Source organism: Zalophus californianus, chromosome 15 (assembly GCF_009762305.2).
Source record: "Zalophus californianus isolate mZalCal1 chromosome 15, mZalCal1.pri.v2, whole genome shotgun sequence".
Lineage (NCBI taxonomy): Eukaryota > Metazoa > Chordata > Mammalia > Carnivora > Otariidae > Zalophus > Zalophus californianus.
This window is the reverse complement of record NC_045609.1, coordinates 56,856,671-56,873,484: the sequence shown is the minus strand read 5'-3', so window position 1 is coordinate 56,873,484 and position 16,814 is coordinate 56,856,671. Positions and strand designations below refer to the sequence as shown.

The window sequence follows — 16,814 nt, the reverse complement described above, 5'->3', positions numbered from 1 at the left end:
ACATAGACCCTTCTCAAGCAGAACTGAAAGAATACAGTGAAACAGGTCACGACGCTAGGAAATAGAAGAATCTCCTGCCAGCATTCTGCCAGGTCCCAACACAGACTACAGAGAGCTGGGGCAGCCCTCCTTGGTGGCTGTGGACATCACCCCCGAATTTAACAGTGGCTTACCTGGTTCAGCTGCTCTCTGTCCCTCAGGATGAAGCACGGGCACCTTTCCAACTCCACGGTGGGAATTCCCAAGGATTCATCCACAGTGTTTTCTTTCCCCTGAAGTTAGGTATACCTCACAAAATGGCCACAGAGCTACCAAACAATGTTCCTTTAAGTCCCAACACCGTGGCTGAGGCAGAAGTATGAAGAAGTATTGCTTTTTGGTTCCTTCTGGCAACTTCTCAACTCTGCCAGAAGTTACAAGTGGAATACTGGGCTTCCATGCATTCTGTTCCCTCTCCAGTAACTACACAAACACACTTTAATATCAAAGAAGTTTAATACGCTGCAATAAAATAAGCGCCTAGAAAAAGCTCATGGAATAGATGTCAATGTTAGAGAAATCCCTCCCACACATCCTCTAGCTCCATACCCCATCCCTCAAAACCAAACAAGAAAATCTGAAACAACAAAGGAAATCCTTCCAAGCTTGGATTTCAGCGAGGGCCCCTTTACCAATAACAAGAACACAGTTTCCTACATGGCCTAATAGGAAAGTAAAACACAGAAGCACAAAAAGCCCACAGATTTCAATATTTAAGAGACTTGGTACGTATTCAAAGTTAAAATAACTCCAACTTTTATAGCTATACATATTGTTTTAAAGCAACTTAATATATTTTTTAATTTCATATATACACTCTCAAAGGTTCTTCAGGTGAGGTATGTAAACATTGTCTAATGAAAATTTTTCAATGTTTCAAACCAACAAATTCACAGCATACATTGAATTTTCATCCATTAAAGACACAGTATTTTCCTACACTCACTAACATAATGGAAATCCAGGCCCAAGAGATACACGCCGATCATCCAGATTACCATTTGCAGAATTTCTCAATTCACTGCTTTTGGAAAGACCACCTTCACACAGGTTAGGAGCACACACTTGATACTGGGAAGGGGCTAGGCCCTCGGAGACTCTCTCCTTGGGCATCTGGATCACTGGCTAAGACTCACAAGACAGCAAAAAGGAGCACATCTGAACAACTACAAGATTGACCTCGGCAATGACAACACTGGGAGGAACCAGAAAGACCTTAAAGGAACGGTAGAGATTCATCTTAGAGCTCCCTGGATCCACAGCCGGATCAGCAGCCCCTGCCCTAATCTCATTCTGAAGGGTCGTGGCCTAAAAAGAATAAAAATCCCACACGGCACCTGAGCTTCAGTTAAATTGCATGGGCCTCCTATGCCCCCTTGGCCCCTGAAAGGCATTAACTCTAGCCTAAAGTAGGACCCTGGGCTGTGCTTTTCATACAGGTTGGGGTTGAATTTCTTAGTATCATAATGCATATGGGAAAATAATGCCATGAGTTCACAAAGACGACCAATGCCTGCACACAGGCATAGGCCAGTGACCTTGGAGGAGCTCAATTTTGAAAACTACTTGTTCCCTGAGGGTAAACAGCAGGCTTCTATTGAGATTAAGTGAGGCTAATAAGGGGATTATTTATTACAAGGTAATAACACTTGGGGAGCCTCAGGCCAGAGTTCTATTTTACTCCCACATAATCTACGACGCCCCTCCCCGCCCTCCCACCACCACAAGTAGTCACCTCCCCAATGACACAATATAGTCAGTCTCTTTCCTCTTGCTTGCTTTCAGGCTCAGCAATGGAAAGTTTTTTTTTTTTCCTAACGCACCCACTTCAATCTAAAAAAACACTAGTGAAAAATTCCAAACACCATCATAAATACAAAAGAGAAGACATATTCCAAAAGCCTAAAAAACTACCTTATCCTATCCATGGTTATTTGGGTGTGGGGTATTTTTCATAAAGTTTAGGACGGTCACAGGAGAGGCTGCTAGAAAGCTGCTTAGAAAGCTGTGGAACTGGACACGCTGGGAGCCGTGGAAGAGGGACTGCCTGCCTTGCTCGGATCTAAAGGGTTTCACCGCAGACGTTTCAAACCCAGGCACAGAGGAGGATCACAGGAAACGGGCTTAGCTTTCAAAGGCAGGGCGGATAGACTCAAAGGGCTTTTAGCTGGCAATTTATGTTTATAGCCAAATGAGCTTTGCCTCAACTAGATTCTGGAAGCCCTACAAATTCATGGAAAAAGGATCATTTTTCAATCTCCATGACCAATTTTTGATGTGTCTGGTGCTGGCAGATTTCTCATCCATTGGTAGAGTTGTATGACATGAGGAAGCGTGCAGACAAACAGAAGCAAAAATTCAAGTACAGCCACCTCTCCGGTAAAGGCAAGAGGTCTTAGCAAGAGCTGTTCTACCCCCACCCTACCCTCTGAGACAAGGGCCAACGCAGAGCCCGGAACAAACGCTATTTCCTAGGATCTTATTGCTTATGCGCAGCACATCAGAAAGAACACCTGGAAATCTGCTCTGCAGATCTGGGAACTGACCAGTTTATCATACATATGTGTATATATATATATAATATATAACATAACCAGATGAGAAGAGGGGGCAGTTAAAGCTTGGACTGATGTAGCATTACAGATCAAATGCCCCCAAATAGCTCTCAACCTGCTGGTTTCTGTTCTTTCTCCATGTGTGAACTGTGTTATGAAAGTAAGTCCACTGCTCAAAATATATCCTTCTACAATACTACAGTGCAGACCAACACCACTCAGAACATGAATCTGTATACAGCACACGTAATAAATATTTTTAAAAAACTATTTACAACATTACTTCTTGCGAACATTAGATGAGAGCAAAATCTATTTCCTCCTGCAAAGGTTAAAAAAGTGTTGACTGTCTAGTTCAGTGCTAAATTCCCTGGCACCTAGTTACCCATTCACATTTCATCTTAAAATCAGATTTGCTTACAAATAGTATCTTAGAAAAAAACATTCTCCAGCATTACTGTTCAAGTGTCCTCCTCATTTGTTAGAAAAGACAAAGGGAGGCCATAAGAAAATATGCAAATTATGGTTCAACTGGAGGACAAAACCCCCTGTGTGCCCAGTCCCAAGCGCTCTGCGGTCCTGGAGCCGCAGTTCTCAGTCCAGCCAGCTGGGTGGAATGAGAATCATGACTCAGACAGAGGTGCCCAGGAATGGGGCACAGGGAAGAGGAACATGATCATAAAGCCATCAGTTCCATTACATCTAGGGGTGCTCTGAATCGCAGACCAAGACTCCTGAGAAGTAAAGCTGAATACATCTGAGAACAGAAGGTCTCATTCTGTAACCACGGGTTACAGGTGGGACTGGCCCACATCTGCACAGATGCTTGCTGAGACAGGGAAAAGGGGGAGGAGGGAGAGCAAGTGGAGGAGGAGGAGGAGGAGCTGAGGTGCTCTCGAGTACTGTCAAGGTGCAGAAGGAAACACGCTTATCTCCCATGGTTAATGAGTGTGAACAGGTGTGCGTCTTTCACAAACATGAGAAAGACTACAAAATACCTTAATGCTTTCTTTAGGCAACCAGTGGTTTCTCCATATCCCACAGGTATGGGTTTGGATTTCCTTGGGGTTACAACTAAGGCTCATTTCGCTGCACAGGCGGTTGGACAGTCAGAAGGTATCAACTGTGCATGCAAAACGTGGGCTGCTTGAGGCAAGCCCTGATGTGACGCCTGGCACGGCCGTACCAGTGCTGGGAGACCCACTTTGCTCTGGGACGGGATGACACTGGGGGGAAGCACTCAGGTTCCCAATCCACATTGCATATGCCCAGAGTGAGGGTTTCAACGCCGCACCCTCTGCCTTCACTACATTGTCTGAGGGTTCAATGAATGAGCATGGCAATTGGGGAAGATGGGTGGCTAGAAAGAACACTTTTTTGGAAAGCCCTTTTGACAGTTAATTTTTTGTTGTTAAAATAAATACTTTCTATAGAAGCATTTGAACAGGAAAATATCACTATTTACACAGTGAAATATATTCCACAGTGGTGTGAATAACTATGTATTATATAACATATTTGAAACCACAGTCAATAACACAGTCTCCTAGAACACTGGTGAAACTAATACCCTTAAGCTACAGTGGCTCTAAAACGAATCCCTATATGTGGTATAAATATACAAAATTATGCAGATCTTGTTTGTAGAGCATCTTTCCCACAAACTACCTCCCAAATACTACAGCTTCAGCTGCAAGACAGCATGAGGTGCAGATTATAGACAACAAGTGGGCTGAAAAAGCTGATAAACTGAAGAGCATCTGGACCCAATGGCTAAATTCTAGAAGGAAAATAAAGAGTTACGGAGAAAGAGGCTTCTAGTATGACACGCCTGTGGTCAGTGACATGCTCGGGAGATGAGAGACCGTCCCCGAGAAGACACCTCCTGGAAGGGGGCAGGGTGGCCTGAGCAGAAGAGGGAAGAGGCGAGGTGTCAAGGATGGCTCCTCCAAATGAGACGAGCCAGGTCAGAGAGCTCTGCTCTTCTTCAGTCTGCAGCTGCTGGTGTGCCAACAAGGTGCCATCAACATGCTGGTGTTTTTAAGAGAGCTGAGAATGGCCAGGCTGGATTCGAGGTTCAAACAGGCACAGGCCAGCCAGTTATATTCACAAGTAGTGACCAAAGCTGGGGGAGTGAGCTTGCAAATATGCTGTACACAAAAAAGAAAAGGAGGGCTCTAGGGGGTAAAAGGAGCCCACCTGTGCTGGCCAGGAGAGGCACTATCTCGGCTTTAGGTCCATTACTAAATCTGTTTGCCATAGAGGAAGACTTAAGAGACTTTGTAAGAGACTAAGAGAGTTTTAACTACTTATCCTAGTAGGTAAGGTCACGATTCAACAAATATTCAATCAATGAAGGGGGATATTTTCTTTTTCTTTACTGCACAAGCATTACTCAGAAATAACATGCAACAACAGCTGTGTGCCGAGATGAACTGGCAAGACACCCTCAAATCTAAAAGGACAGAAATGGTGCAAGGCTGGATTACAGGAAAAACCTTTGTGCCTGTCTGCATAACTGACCTTGAATGACATACTACAGGGGTCAGTAAACCTTTTCTGTAAATAGCCAGGTGGTGGATATTTTATATTTTAGGCTGTGTCAGCTACATATGGTCTCTGTTACTCTGGTTTCTCTTTAGGTCGCATAAATCTTTCACCTGTTTTTTTTTTTTTTTTAATATAATCCTTTTAAAAAAAAAAAAGGTAAAATGCATTCCTCCAACCTCCGGCATATTAGAAAATGTTTTTAAAAAACCTGTTTTTTGCTGCTGCTATTGCTGTTTTATGGGCCATCTGTACTTCTGCGTACCTTGCCTACTGCTGAGCACCTTGTGTGACGTGGACTGGCCTCAGGCAGGGGAGAAAGCCTCTGTGCACCACTGTGCTTGCCAGGGGGGCATAGCTACACAACTGCCCCTCTGAACACCGAAGCTAAGGATGTCTCCTGAGCACCGAGCATACACCACCGGCACTCTGGGAAAGGGAAGGACAGACAGACAGGAGGTAATGGAAGGAACTGACCAGCGCCAGCTCAATTCCAAGAGCAAAAGCATGAGCAAGCATACCCTCTGCAGAAGCGCCCCAGGTGATCCTCTAGGTGCCCCCAGCAGAACATGGCAAAGCCCTAAGTCGGAAGCAGTATCAGAGAGCTCTGGGTTCCTGCCTGAGTATGACTTAATATCTTTAAAGGAAAGAGGTCAGACCCTCAAGTCTTCCAACCCGTCCACTGTAGAACAAAGCAGCTTGTTCTGACATTTCAAGGGATGAACTGTACTGAAGGTTGCCTCAAAAGGCTTTTCACAATTCTGCTTGTTTTAAATACAATAATCTTTTTATTTTCATTTTTTTCCCTGAAAAAGGATTTGGGAGGGAAGTATGTTTACTGCTGGGAGGTGAGGACTGCCTTGCCAATGTGTGATACCTAGACATGATTTCATACTTGTAGGAAAAATTTGCAGTATTTCAGTGGACATCAAGCCATAAGAAGACAAAAATTAATAGCTGAGAAGTCAAAATAATAATTATCTGTTTCAAAATAATTGAAACAATCACTGTTCTGGGGCCACTGACAGAAATTTTTTCATTGACATGACATTCAACTTCATTTGTAGCACAGTATAGAAGCTTATTCTTGAGTTGTGCGGGAGAGGGAGGACCAACAGCTTAGAGTTGACTGGATTTGATCCAAAGATACAATCTACAACTTCTCAGTTATACTCAGGTTCTAATATGCTCCAATTTTCTGTTCTTTTCTAAAAGCATGTTCAAAGCAAGCCCCTATTTTTTATTTGTTGGCTTGCCTTTAATAAAGTTATTTTGAAAGGAGAGTATGTGACTGAAAAAATATTAGTACTGATACATTTTTATTTTCCTAGAAGCTGGCCAAAAACATTACATAATAAAAACTTTGGGTTAGTGACTGGACTTTATTTTTCTTCTGTGAAAAGGCTTTTTCTGTATCTAAACATGTGGCTCAGAAAACTGAACCTCCAACTGAAGTATCCTCAACTAATTTTGAAAACAAAAACAAAAACAAATCCTGGCTTGCCTCAGTAACACACAAGATGTGAAGCCAGAGTCAGGTCTGAGATAAGGACAGAGGGAAATGAGGGGCCAGGGCTGCACTGAGAACTCTGAAGCCCTCTTCGCCTGTGGGGCTGACCCTAGAGACTACCGGCGGCCTCACTGCGGCCAGCGATGGGCGGCTCAAAGAGGCGAGGTGTGAGGCTGCGGTAGCTCAAGTGTCAGGAGGCAGGGTCCAGTGTGCTCTAACAACACATCGTGTCTCTTCTGTAGCAAGGAGACATAAAGAAATGTGAAAGGAAGAACAAAACTGAAGGAAGGGAAGGAGGAGAAAGAAGAAAAGGAAAGAAGAGGACGGGGGGGGGGGGGCAGGCAAAAGAAAGGAGAAGATAAATCAGGCAAAATTTGTTCCTGAAAAAGGATGATTTTTCTTAAACAAGGAGGGTCAGCACACTTTTTCTGAAGGTCCAGACAGTAAATCTTTCCAGCTTTGCAAGCCATAGAGTCTCTGCTGTAGACACTCCACTCTGCTGGAAAGTAGCCACAGAAAGTACGTAAACAAACGGGCATGGCTATGTTCCAATAAACTTCTATTTACAAAAGAGCGACCAGCCCGTATTCTGCAGACCCTTGATCTCTCAAGGTCTGCAAAAAAGATAGCTCGCGTGGGCTGACAGGAAACCAACAGGAACAGGGGTGGCTCCTGGGCGCAGCACCTCGGGGAACTCCAATACCCAGGCGCGGTGACAAGCCACCAGACTCGCTGGTGGTGACATCTGCATTGTGTCGCATGCTGTCCTTTCCTCCTTAGCAAGATCTTAGGTCCTTCAATCAGCAAGACATCGCCCAGAGAGGAAAGTGACAACTGTAGCCCTCACTACGGAATCCACCACAAGGCAGAAAAGAGACCAAACTTCAGTTCAAAGCAACTGTCTTGAAGTGATGTGTTTCACTGATGTCCTATCTGAACAGTGAGAGATGCACAGAGGAGCCCATCAGGAGCACCGCCTCTGTGAAGGGACTGCGACCTGCACCTCTCCTATCCATACTACTGCAAGAGCGAAACCCACAGCCCAAGATTCTTGTTTTTAGATAAGGCTTGTGTAGAAATCTTTACTGAAATAGAGATGCAACAGAACTGGCCTCCCTACGGGATCCAAGAGACTAGCAATTGCAGATTAACAGACACCAGTGACATTCCTATGCAGGATGCCTTAAGAGCAGAAGAAAGGTTCCCTGCCTCCCTGCTGTGCTGCAGACTGCCAGGGGTTTGAGGGGGTGCTGTGGGTGAGGCTCTGGGCCCTGACTAGGGAGGGTCTCCATGTTGTCCTCCCAAACCCAGGGAGCCTTAGGGGCTAGGAAGTGGGACTCGAAGACGGGTCTCCCGAAGAGGGCCCAGCTCTGGGGAGCTAAGGTAGAGCTTCAGTGATTGCTCCCCAGGGCCCCTGCAGCTCTCCCAGAAGCTCAGAGGTAATACCAGAGTTCTCTGGTCAGCAACTTCAGCTCCATTGCTGGGACAGTCACTGTACTGAGTATAGGCCCAGGAGCAGAATTCTTTTGTGATTTGGAATCTGGAATGTGGGACCCACTGCCTTTGCATCTGGTGGCCAGCCATACTGTGAACATGGAAGGAGGTCTTTGCAAGACAGGGAAAGCAAGGGGGGACTTGAGTCATCTGGCTTGGAGATGTCTAGGAGACAGTTTTGCCAGCCTCGGCTGTAAGTGTAAAAGGGCGTTCCAGAGCCAGCCCTCAAGTTCATTTTTTTTCCTTTCTTCTATTAGCAAAATTAACTGAATCAGCAAAAAGGAGATTCAACAAATATAAAAATACTTCTAAACTTTTAAGTGTTCTAATTATGTAGAATCCCAGTCTATTTAAGTGTTGTTACTACTATAAAATGTAAGTTGATTTTAAAGATGATCCACAGCAGTGTATTAAAAAAAAAATGCATACAAATTGATACCTTTTCTCAAATGTTGCCTAAAATGGGAGAAAAGGCTATTATCTTGAAGTATGCTTTTTAAAGTGAAAAAGAACTTAGAAAAATAATGGAATGAGTTAATAAGCCTGGAACTGGAAGGGCTGCACCTGCTCACTGCCTCGCACCTCTCCCTAACCTAATCCAAGCACCACTACAAGGTAGTCGGCATGCAGCTAAGGGGGGCACCTACAACAAGTACAGGAGTCAGCACACGTGACCTCGGCACCCCTCAGCTGTTTAAGTCACCACAAAAACAGTATCCAGTGACGACTATATGAAAATATTTTTTAAAAACTTTAAAACCACTTTTCAAAGATTAACCGAACCTACTGAAAACATACTAATGCTTCTGTGCAACTTAATGCTGAGAAAGGGCTGTCCAACATACACACTCAGCAGTTTCATTAATATAGGTAGCTCTTGAATGGCCAAAGTCGAAGATATTAAAATGAAAATAAGAGACTCATGGGATAGAGGAGACATGGGGGGGGGAGTCAAGGCTTCACTGAAGATAGTCTATGAAATTCAATACAATTCTCAATTTCCCATGAATCAAACATTTCTCTCCAGTCCTATCCAGTCAGCAGAAGTTCTCATTATATACAGCGAATCTTTAACAGAATGGGTAGAAGGCCTGTTTTATCATGACCTGACTGAACTATGCATGAAAAAAGCCCATCTGGGTTTACCTAAATACATCTGAACAATCTAAAATGGAATTTTTTTAGTAAAAAGGACAGAGTAGCACCTGTCCAGATAAGCCTACTTCTGTGACAGAGCACAGTAGAGAGGCTGGCTGAAGTTCTAACAACCAAGGCTTTTCTGTAGAGTGGCTCAGGGGAGATGCTGAGTACACACTGTGTTATAATGAAGCAATGTCATAGGCACCAGGGTAAAACCAGTGCAACCATCTCAGGCGTCACTCGGGAAAGGCAAACAACATTAGTTACAAACACTGCAGCTCTCACTTTCAAGCCAAGGAACAGAGCCTGACATGATAGAGGCAGGAGTGATACCACAAGCATTAACTACCAGGATGGTGCTAATCAATCAGAATGCGAACACCCACTCTACACACGTACATCCCCACTGGGACACGCCAATTGAACACCAACTCCAGATGGGAGGAGGGGTGTGGGCTCGCTAGGAGATGCCGGAGCTGTCTCCTCCCACTACAAGGTCGCTCTGACCTTTACATAACTGCGCTGTTTAGACCTTTCTGAGTCTGGTGCCAAACTGGTTTTGCGGATACTCACAGAGACCCTGGGCCACATTTAAACCATCTGGCCTGTGCTAATTACCCAGCTCGTGAACACCTTAGCAAACTGTATGGGGAAGAAAGAATTTTACTGTAGAACTGCGGCTGGGAGACATCTGTGGCTAATAACCACAGGCAAATGCGCCCAAATGCACATGCACACACAAACTCTGAAACTTTTCTATTACTGAAAACAACAACTTGGCTTTCTTTGAATATGGAAGTATTCAGGGTAAGAAAGAATATTACAATAGTCACTCTCATCCTAATTGTCAAGTTATAGTTACAAGATGGAAAAAAAAAATCCTACATTTTCCCCCTCAAAGTCAGGTGAAAACCTTGTTAGAGTGCTAGCAAGCTTGCAAGGCCAAAAATGAAAAGGATGGTAAGAATCAGTAATGCAAGTCACCTGGGGGGTGTAAATAAATTTTAGAGGTCACAACCCAATATTAACACCTTGTGACACATCTTTTGTCCCATGGGCACATAATTTAGAATACATTTTTTAAATGACAGAAGGCCAAAAGTGAGAGGAGTGACCAATAATGAATATGATTTTTTAAAAAAGGGGTAACAGAAATATTCATCTTTCATAATAATTATAAATTCCCTCTGCAATCTCCACATACCATAAAAATGATTTGGTTTAGCTTTCGAATATCATTTAAACAAACAAGACACAGAGGGAAGTTCACTGCTCAGGTTTGCAAAGAGGAGCATCTGTTCAGGTACAGACACTGCAGGATGGCTGCTGAAAAGCTACTTTTATGTGCATGATGGTGGTCTTCTCGGCTACAGTACAAGTGCTTGTGCATCAAGTATAAAATACAAGCCTTTAATCACATAGATCAGCTTTTTAGCTTTTGTAAATTTAAAAACAAAAAGGATAAATAAGGCACTGTACTTTTAAAAACTAAAACTGCTTGGTTCCAAGTTTAAAACCCAAGGAACAACCAGAATATAATATATAACTTCCCTTACTCAGCCTCAGAGAAAGACTGCAAGTTCCCGTCTCCATCTAAGATGCATTTTCTGACATCTTCAATGGTGGTGTTCTCCGTTAACTGCAGATCTCAAAGGCCGGCTGAGCTTATAAAAGCAGACTTAGTTAATGCAAAGTGAAGGGTTACTTTCTGTAGGACAGTTTAGCTCGTGGCTGCCAGCCTTCCGATCACTTCACATCCAGCCGTCTCCGTTTGCCGTGACAAGAGTCCAGCTTTGCCTTCAGCTTTCGCTTTCTCTGGGCCGCACTGCTCTCTGGGGTTTTTTTCGTCAAGGGTCTGGCCCGAGTCTTTCCACTGCTCTGCTTCCTGTTGGTGGCTTTTTGTGGCCTTGAAGAGGATTCACCTGCCCCCTTTTGCTTTGCAGGTTTCGTCCCTGTCTCCGGGGCAGCGGGCTGTGTGGGTCTTTTGTTTGTATTCTCTTTTTCCCTCCTGGACGGAGGGCAGCTCTTCCCAGGAGACTTCTTAGCGGTCTTCAGCTTATTCTCTTTCAAGGATGTCTTTTTGGGCAGCTGGCTGATTCGGTCCCTCGCAGCTGGCTTCTTGGCCGCAGGGGTTCTGGTGGATCCATCGGCATGCTTGTCTTTGCTGGCTTTCACCACAGGGGACCTTCCTGTGTCCTTCCTGTCCTGAGTGCCGCCGCTTTCTGTCCTCTTGCGTTTATTCTGCACTTCTGCTTTCGGCAAGATTTCAGACATCTGCTTCCCTTTCCTTCCCTTCATTCCATCAGTACTCCTGGGCTTAATAGGAAACCCATCTGCATCCACTTGCAGGGCAAGCTTGGGGGACATCAGCGGGTTGATGCATACACTCTTACAACTCTGTTTACTTTCCACAGCCTGCCCGAACGGGGTTTCCATTTTCTCATTCTTGATCAAACATTGCTGGGCTCTGAGCTTTCCTCGAATATTGGAATATTTTCTAAGGATCCGGGTACTGGCTGGGGTAGGTGAGTTTGTGGGAAGATGGCTATTTCGACTTTCTTTGACTTCCTCTACGCTGTCTTCAGAATTGGGGCTGAGGCTGATATCACTGCCATCCTCTGGCTCCACCTGGTCAGGATTCTCTCGAAATTTGGCCCAGAGCTTCTGTGTTTTCCAATTGTTCCTAGCAGGAGTAGCTCCGGGAAATTTCTTCAAGTGTTTTTTCAAGCGTTCAGCCTGCAGTGAACTGGGGTACAGGCTGGAAGGAGAGTACTTCTGAAGAGGATGCTTGACAGGGGGAATATCTCCCGGAAGACGAGTATTGAGCTTCTTCACAATCACCAGAGACCGGGTTTCAGTTGTCTCTAAGAACCATTTGCAAACATTAGATAATTTAAAGTTTGTCATAAACAGCATCTGAACAGGAGAAAACTTTTGAACCTCCAATGAACCCCTACATTTCCGTGACCTTTTCTTGCTTTTCCAAATCTCCTTCAGTTTATCTGACTTGTTCCTTGATCTTGGTGTTGGCTGGGCTTCTTTCTCCAGCTGGATCCAGCCTTTCTGAACTCTTGTGTACTGTGCATTGAAGTTGGCAATAAGCTCTTGGTTCTCCTCCTCTGCACACCATTCCACAAACTTTGGCTGGTCATCTACCACCGTGTCCACATCATCCTCGTCTACACGATCTCCACTCTCTGAGGCTTCATTTTCCTTTGGCATTGGGTTTCCTTGAGCTGCTTCCTTTTCTGAAGTCATTTTTGCAGTATCTAAGGAGTCCAGAGAATGAGCGTGTCTTAGGTTGTAGGTTGAAGAGGTCAATCTTGTAAGCCTCGGTACCCATTTTGGGGGCCCAGCGGCATCACCACTTCCACTACTTGACAACCCAGGTGCACTGGACGGTGGGTCACTATCGTCATCTTTCCGCTGGGCGTTTGCAGTGCCGACCTCATTCGCAACCTCCTCCGGATCTTGTGCAGGAATTGGTTCTGGCTTCTCTTTTGATTGTTCTGGGAAAGTACAAGGAATACCTTCTGAGGGGTCATGAGCATTTTTCTCTCCTAACTTAGACTGAACATAGATTTCCAGTCTCTCTCCAGGCAGGGGCTGGCCAACTGTGGTTATGGGATCACTGCTGGGGAAAATATCTCCTTCTTCCCCCTTGACTTCTTTTGCCAGCTTGTTTTTATAAGTCTGCCTGGTGATGATCCCACCTCCTTCGCCCTCCCGCTCAGCGTCTTTCTCAGAGGGATTTTCATCGACACCTGGGTTTTCAGTGTCCTCCAGACCTTTTGTATGGAAACCGTCAGCCAGAAGGCCCTCTGATGCTGTCTCGCCAGAGTACCCTTCCTTTTTAGAACGTTTCATACCAGGATTTTTAGAAATCTTGATCTCAGGACAAGTAGAGGAAGAATCTGAACTTTGACTTCTTAGGCACCTATCGGCAGAGGAGGGATCTGAAAGCTGACTCCTCAGGCACCTGTCAGAGGCCTCAGGGAGTTTTTTACCTTTTTTCTTCTTGTCCACATTCTCTTCAGGGGAGTCAATGTTTTGATCACACATACCTTTTTCTGAAGAATGTTTTACATCACTGCCCTGTCCCTCTGGTTTTCCTGTACCACCTGCTGCCTCACTGTCCTCAATTTTGCTGGGGTTTTCATTAGTAAAAGTGCTGCTTTCCTTCAAGAGTGGGTCAGTATCTAGCTCCTGAGTGTCTTCAGTCTCGGCCTCGGTACTGATGCTTTGGCTGTCTTCAGCTTTTCCCAGGCTCAGGGGAGGCTCCAAGCCCACTGGGGGACTCTGACTTTCTGAGCACAGAGGACCTTCCTCTCTACTGACTGTTTCAGGAGAAGAATGAGGTCTAGAAACAACAACTTCACTGCCTCCCTCAGAAATGCTCTCAGTAGAGGAAATCAGGTGACAGTCTTGGGTGACAGTCCCCTCCTTGATATCCAGCAGTTCAACTGGTTGTTCGTCTCGTTCAGGGGAAGCCATCCCACTTGCTGTGGGAGTTGAGACCATGGAGCTGCCTTCTGGAATGTCCTCTTCGGGAAGGTGAGCAGGGAGACGCGACACCAGGCTGGAGGCTATTGTTTCCTCTGACCTAGGAGAGCTGTTCAGATTTGGTTTATTTGTCATGGGGCAGACCTCAGGCTCTTGAGACTCCTTTTCAGAGGAAGCTTCTCTTTCTCCTTCCTTAAGGGAGGTTATTTCTTTACTAGGTTCCTCATGGTTGTCCTCTCTGGGATGCTGTATATCCACTGCAGGTCCAGGGGCTGAACGTGGAAGTGTCTGCCTGGGAGTGACCGCTCCCTCTGCTTCTGCCGGTGAACAGCTCGCCTTTTCTTGGGGGTGCAAATTTCTGGCCAGTGTGCGAACAGTTGGCAGCTCACAACAATCACCATTGAAGAAGTACCCTCGAGTACTCTTCCTGGCTGTTTTTCGAGAAGATAATATTGATCTCTGATTCTCCAAGTGGCATTCTGTTATTGGCTGACTGATATAAACGACATCACACTGGTTATCGTAATCGTTTATCCTCAACCCTGATGCCCTTTTACTTTTCCGAGCTGTCTTAATGGAGGCTGATATCATCTTGGTTCGCGAATGTCCATTAGATGCTTTGTGTACGGCTGGCAGGGGGCTGGGGGCTAACCAACCATCTTTGGAATGATCAAACTGACCCTTATCACTGGGATGTAAATGATAACTCACCTTATTTCTTCCTAGTGAGTGAAGATGGTTCTCTTGCTTTGGCCTTGAATCTTGTTCACTGGACTCTAACTCTTGGCGCAAAGGTGTTTTTGAGCTACACAGTAAAGCATTCTCTTTGTCAGCAGTTCTAGGTGAATTCCCAGTAAACCCTGAGTCCCAAGCCTCTTCTGATAAAGCTTTGAATGAATTTCTTTGAGAAACAATACAGCTGTTGCTTTCTTCACTATTCTCAGCTGCCACTTTCACTGCAATCAGACTTTCTACTAAAGCTGAGCTCTGCATATGGTCTTTCCCCTCCTCACATATTTTCACATTTGTGTCTTGCTGCTGTCCAGTGGTTTGCCCCTCCAAGCTCTTAGAGATGTGGTGGAAGCTTAATGAGGAAGAATTAGATGTGGTGAGGTATCCCAGACTGGAACTATCCGTTGAACTACCAGAATTAGGTTTAGTGGTTGGAAGTTCAGAGGAATCTTTCTGGATAATAGTCAAGGCATTCTCTCTTCCATCTACAGAGTTTGTCTCAGGAGGAGGCTCCCTCAGGGCCTGTTCTGTCAAGTGTGGAGGGCTGTGTGAGCCTGATGAGTCTACAAACAAATCTACAGAAGTAGGAGACATCATATCGAGACGTGCAGCATCCTTTTCCTTATGTCTGGTGCCTAGCTGGGCACAGCTAGCATTGCAAGTGGATGCATCCATTGCTCCAGAATCAGGTCGCAGGTCCTCGGTGCCCGGCTGGGATTCAGTGTACAGATCGTTCAGGACACGGATGAACTGCTTCTGATGATGAGTGCACAGTTTGACCATAAACTTCTCCAGTGGGGACTTCGACTGATTGTTAGAATCTACTGCTATAGCTTCTGTTGAATTCTCACTAGACAGACAAAGAGAAAGGAGAAATTAGTATGGTCATTTTCCAAGGAACATTTTTACATTATGTAATTCACCAGATGTTACTCATGCTATAAAGAGAATGAACAGACACTCTAAAACTGCTTCTAAGTGCCCTGTATAAATTTGATTTAATAAATAAGGAGTATTTACCTGATTACAATATAAGACCAGCCCCGAAATATTCTCAAATTTTAGTAACACCCTTCATACTTTTTAAGTGATCATTCGCAATAATTTTTATCTTCTAGAGAAGAAATATCACTGAAAAGAGTTTTTCAGAAAATAAAATTTTGGCCACATTATTAACTCCAGTCAATCAACATACACTTTCGTTTTAGGCCTGGGTATTCCTGTTAGTAAACAGTCAGTGATTTATAAGTCCACAACACTGACAAAAATTCAGACGCACTACATTACAAATTTCGGACTTAGAGAAATTATAGTTTTAATTTTTCTCAGCATGACTAATTGGCTAGACTTATAATTCTGCAAACAGTAATGCAGGAATTCTTCTGCCCCCTTCCTGGGGCAATGAGAAATGGAGATTGGTAATTTCACATTTCAGACACAACGACAGAAGGAGTTGCAACTACGGATTCCTGGGTCTAAGCAAGGAAACAGGAAATCCTGCAATAAACTGCAAGGTTCTGTCACTGCAAGGAGGCAGCAGGATGTCTTCTCAGTCAAGCCCCGCCTGCTACATTCTCCTAGACCTTCAACGAGCATTTTACAGTACTTCACAAGTCATTCTACATCAGACAACCACTTCCATAAGTTATCCAGGACAACTCTGAAGTTTAACCTGGACAGTGGAAGGTGGTGGGCAAGGATGATACTAGATTCAAGACAAACTAAAAGCAATTCCCACATAGACAGCCGAGTGTTTTCAAGAGCTGCTCTGTGTTTCTGAATGTCTGGGTTTTACGAAGCCCAAGCAGTTGGAGAGCTCCATTTTTTTAAAAAAAGTATTCATTTGAGAGAGAGTGCGAGCGCGCCGAAGTGGGGGGAAGGGCAGAGGGGGAGGGAGAAGCAGGTTCCCCCGCTGAGCAGGGAGCCTGACCCCGGGTTCCATCCCAGGACCCTGAGATCATGACCTGAGCTGAAGGCAGATGTTTAACTGACTGAGCCACCCAGGCGCCCCATCCAATTTTCTGGAGTTTTATACAACCTCTCAATTTCTCTCTCTCTGGACTATAATTCCTCAGGAGACTATTATCTGACTATGAAACTGTCAGGGCACTGAGAGCAGCTTAACACACACGTGTTGAACATGTTATTTGATAGTATCTTCCAGCTAATTCATCTGTTCTTCAATCTCTGACTTTATCTCCCAGCCATGAGATGCCTTCCCAGGAAGGCTTACCTTAGACAGCCTACACTGGCCTCCTGCCTTCTTCACCCGCCTTGTCGCTATGCCTATCAGG

The 16,814-nt window shown here is 44.8% G+C and overlaps 1 protein-coding gene across 3 annotated transcripts in view; it reads right to left on the bottom strand.

Annotated features, from left to right (window-relative positions):
- Positions 1-491: 491 nt before the first annotated feature.
- LCOR (ligand dependent nuclear receptor corepressor) overlaps positions 492-16,814 on the bottom strand; it is a 137,017-nt gene continuing 120,694 nt past the window's right edge. For all 3 annotated transcript variants that reach the window (XM_027587516.2, XM_027587524.2, XM_027587533.2), the window contains one exon: positions 492-15,370. In XM_027587516.2, the coding sequence (XP_027443317.2) occupies positions 11,032-15,370 (4,339 nt within the window). In that variant the 3' untranslated portion in view covers positions 492-11,031. The remainder of the gene's footprint in view (positions 15,371-16,814) is intronic.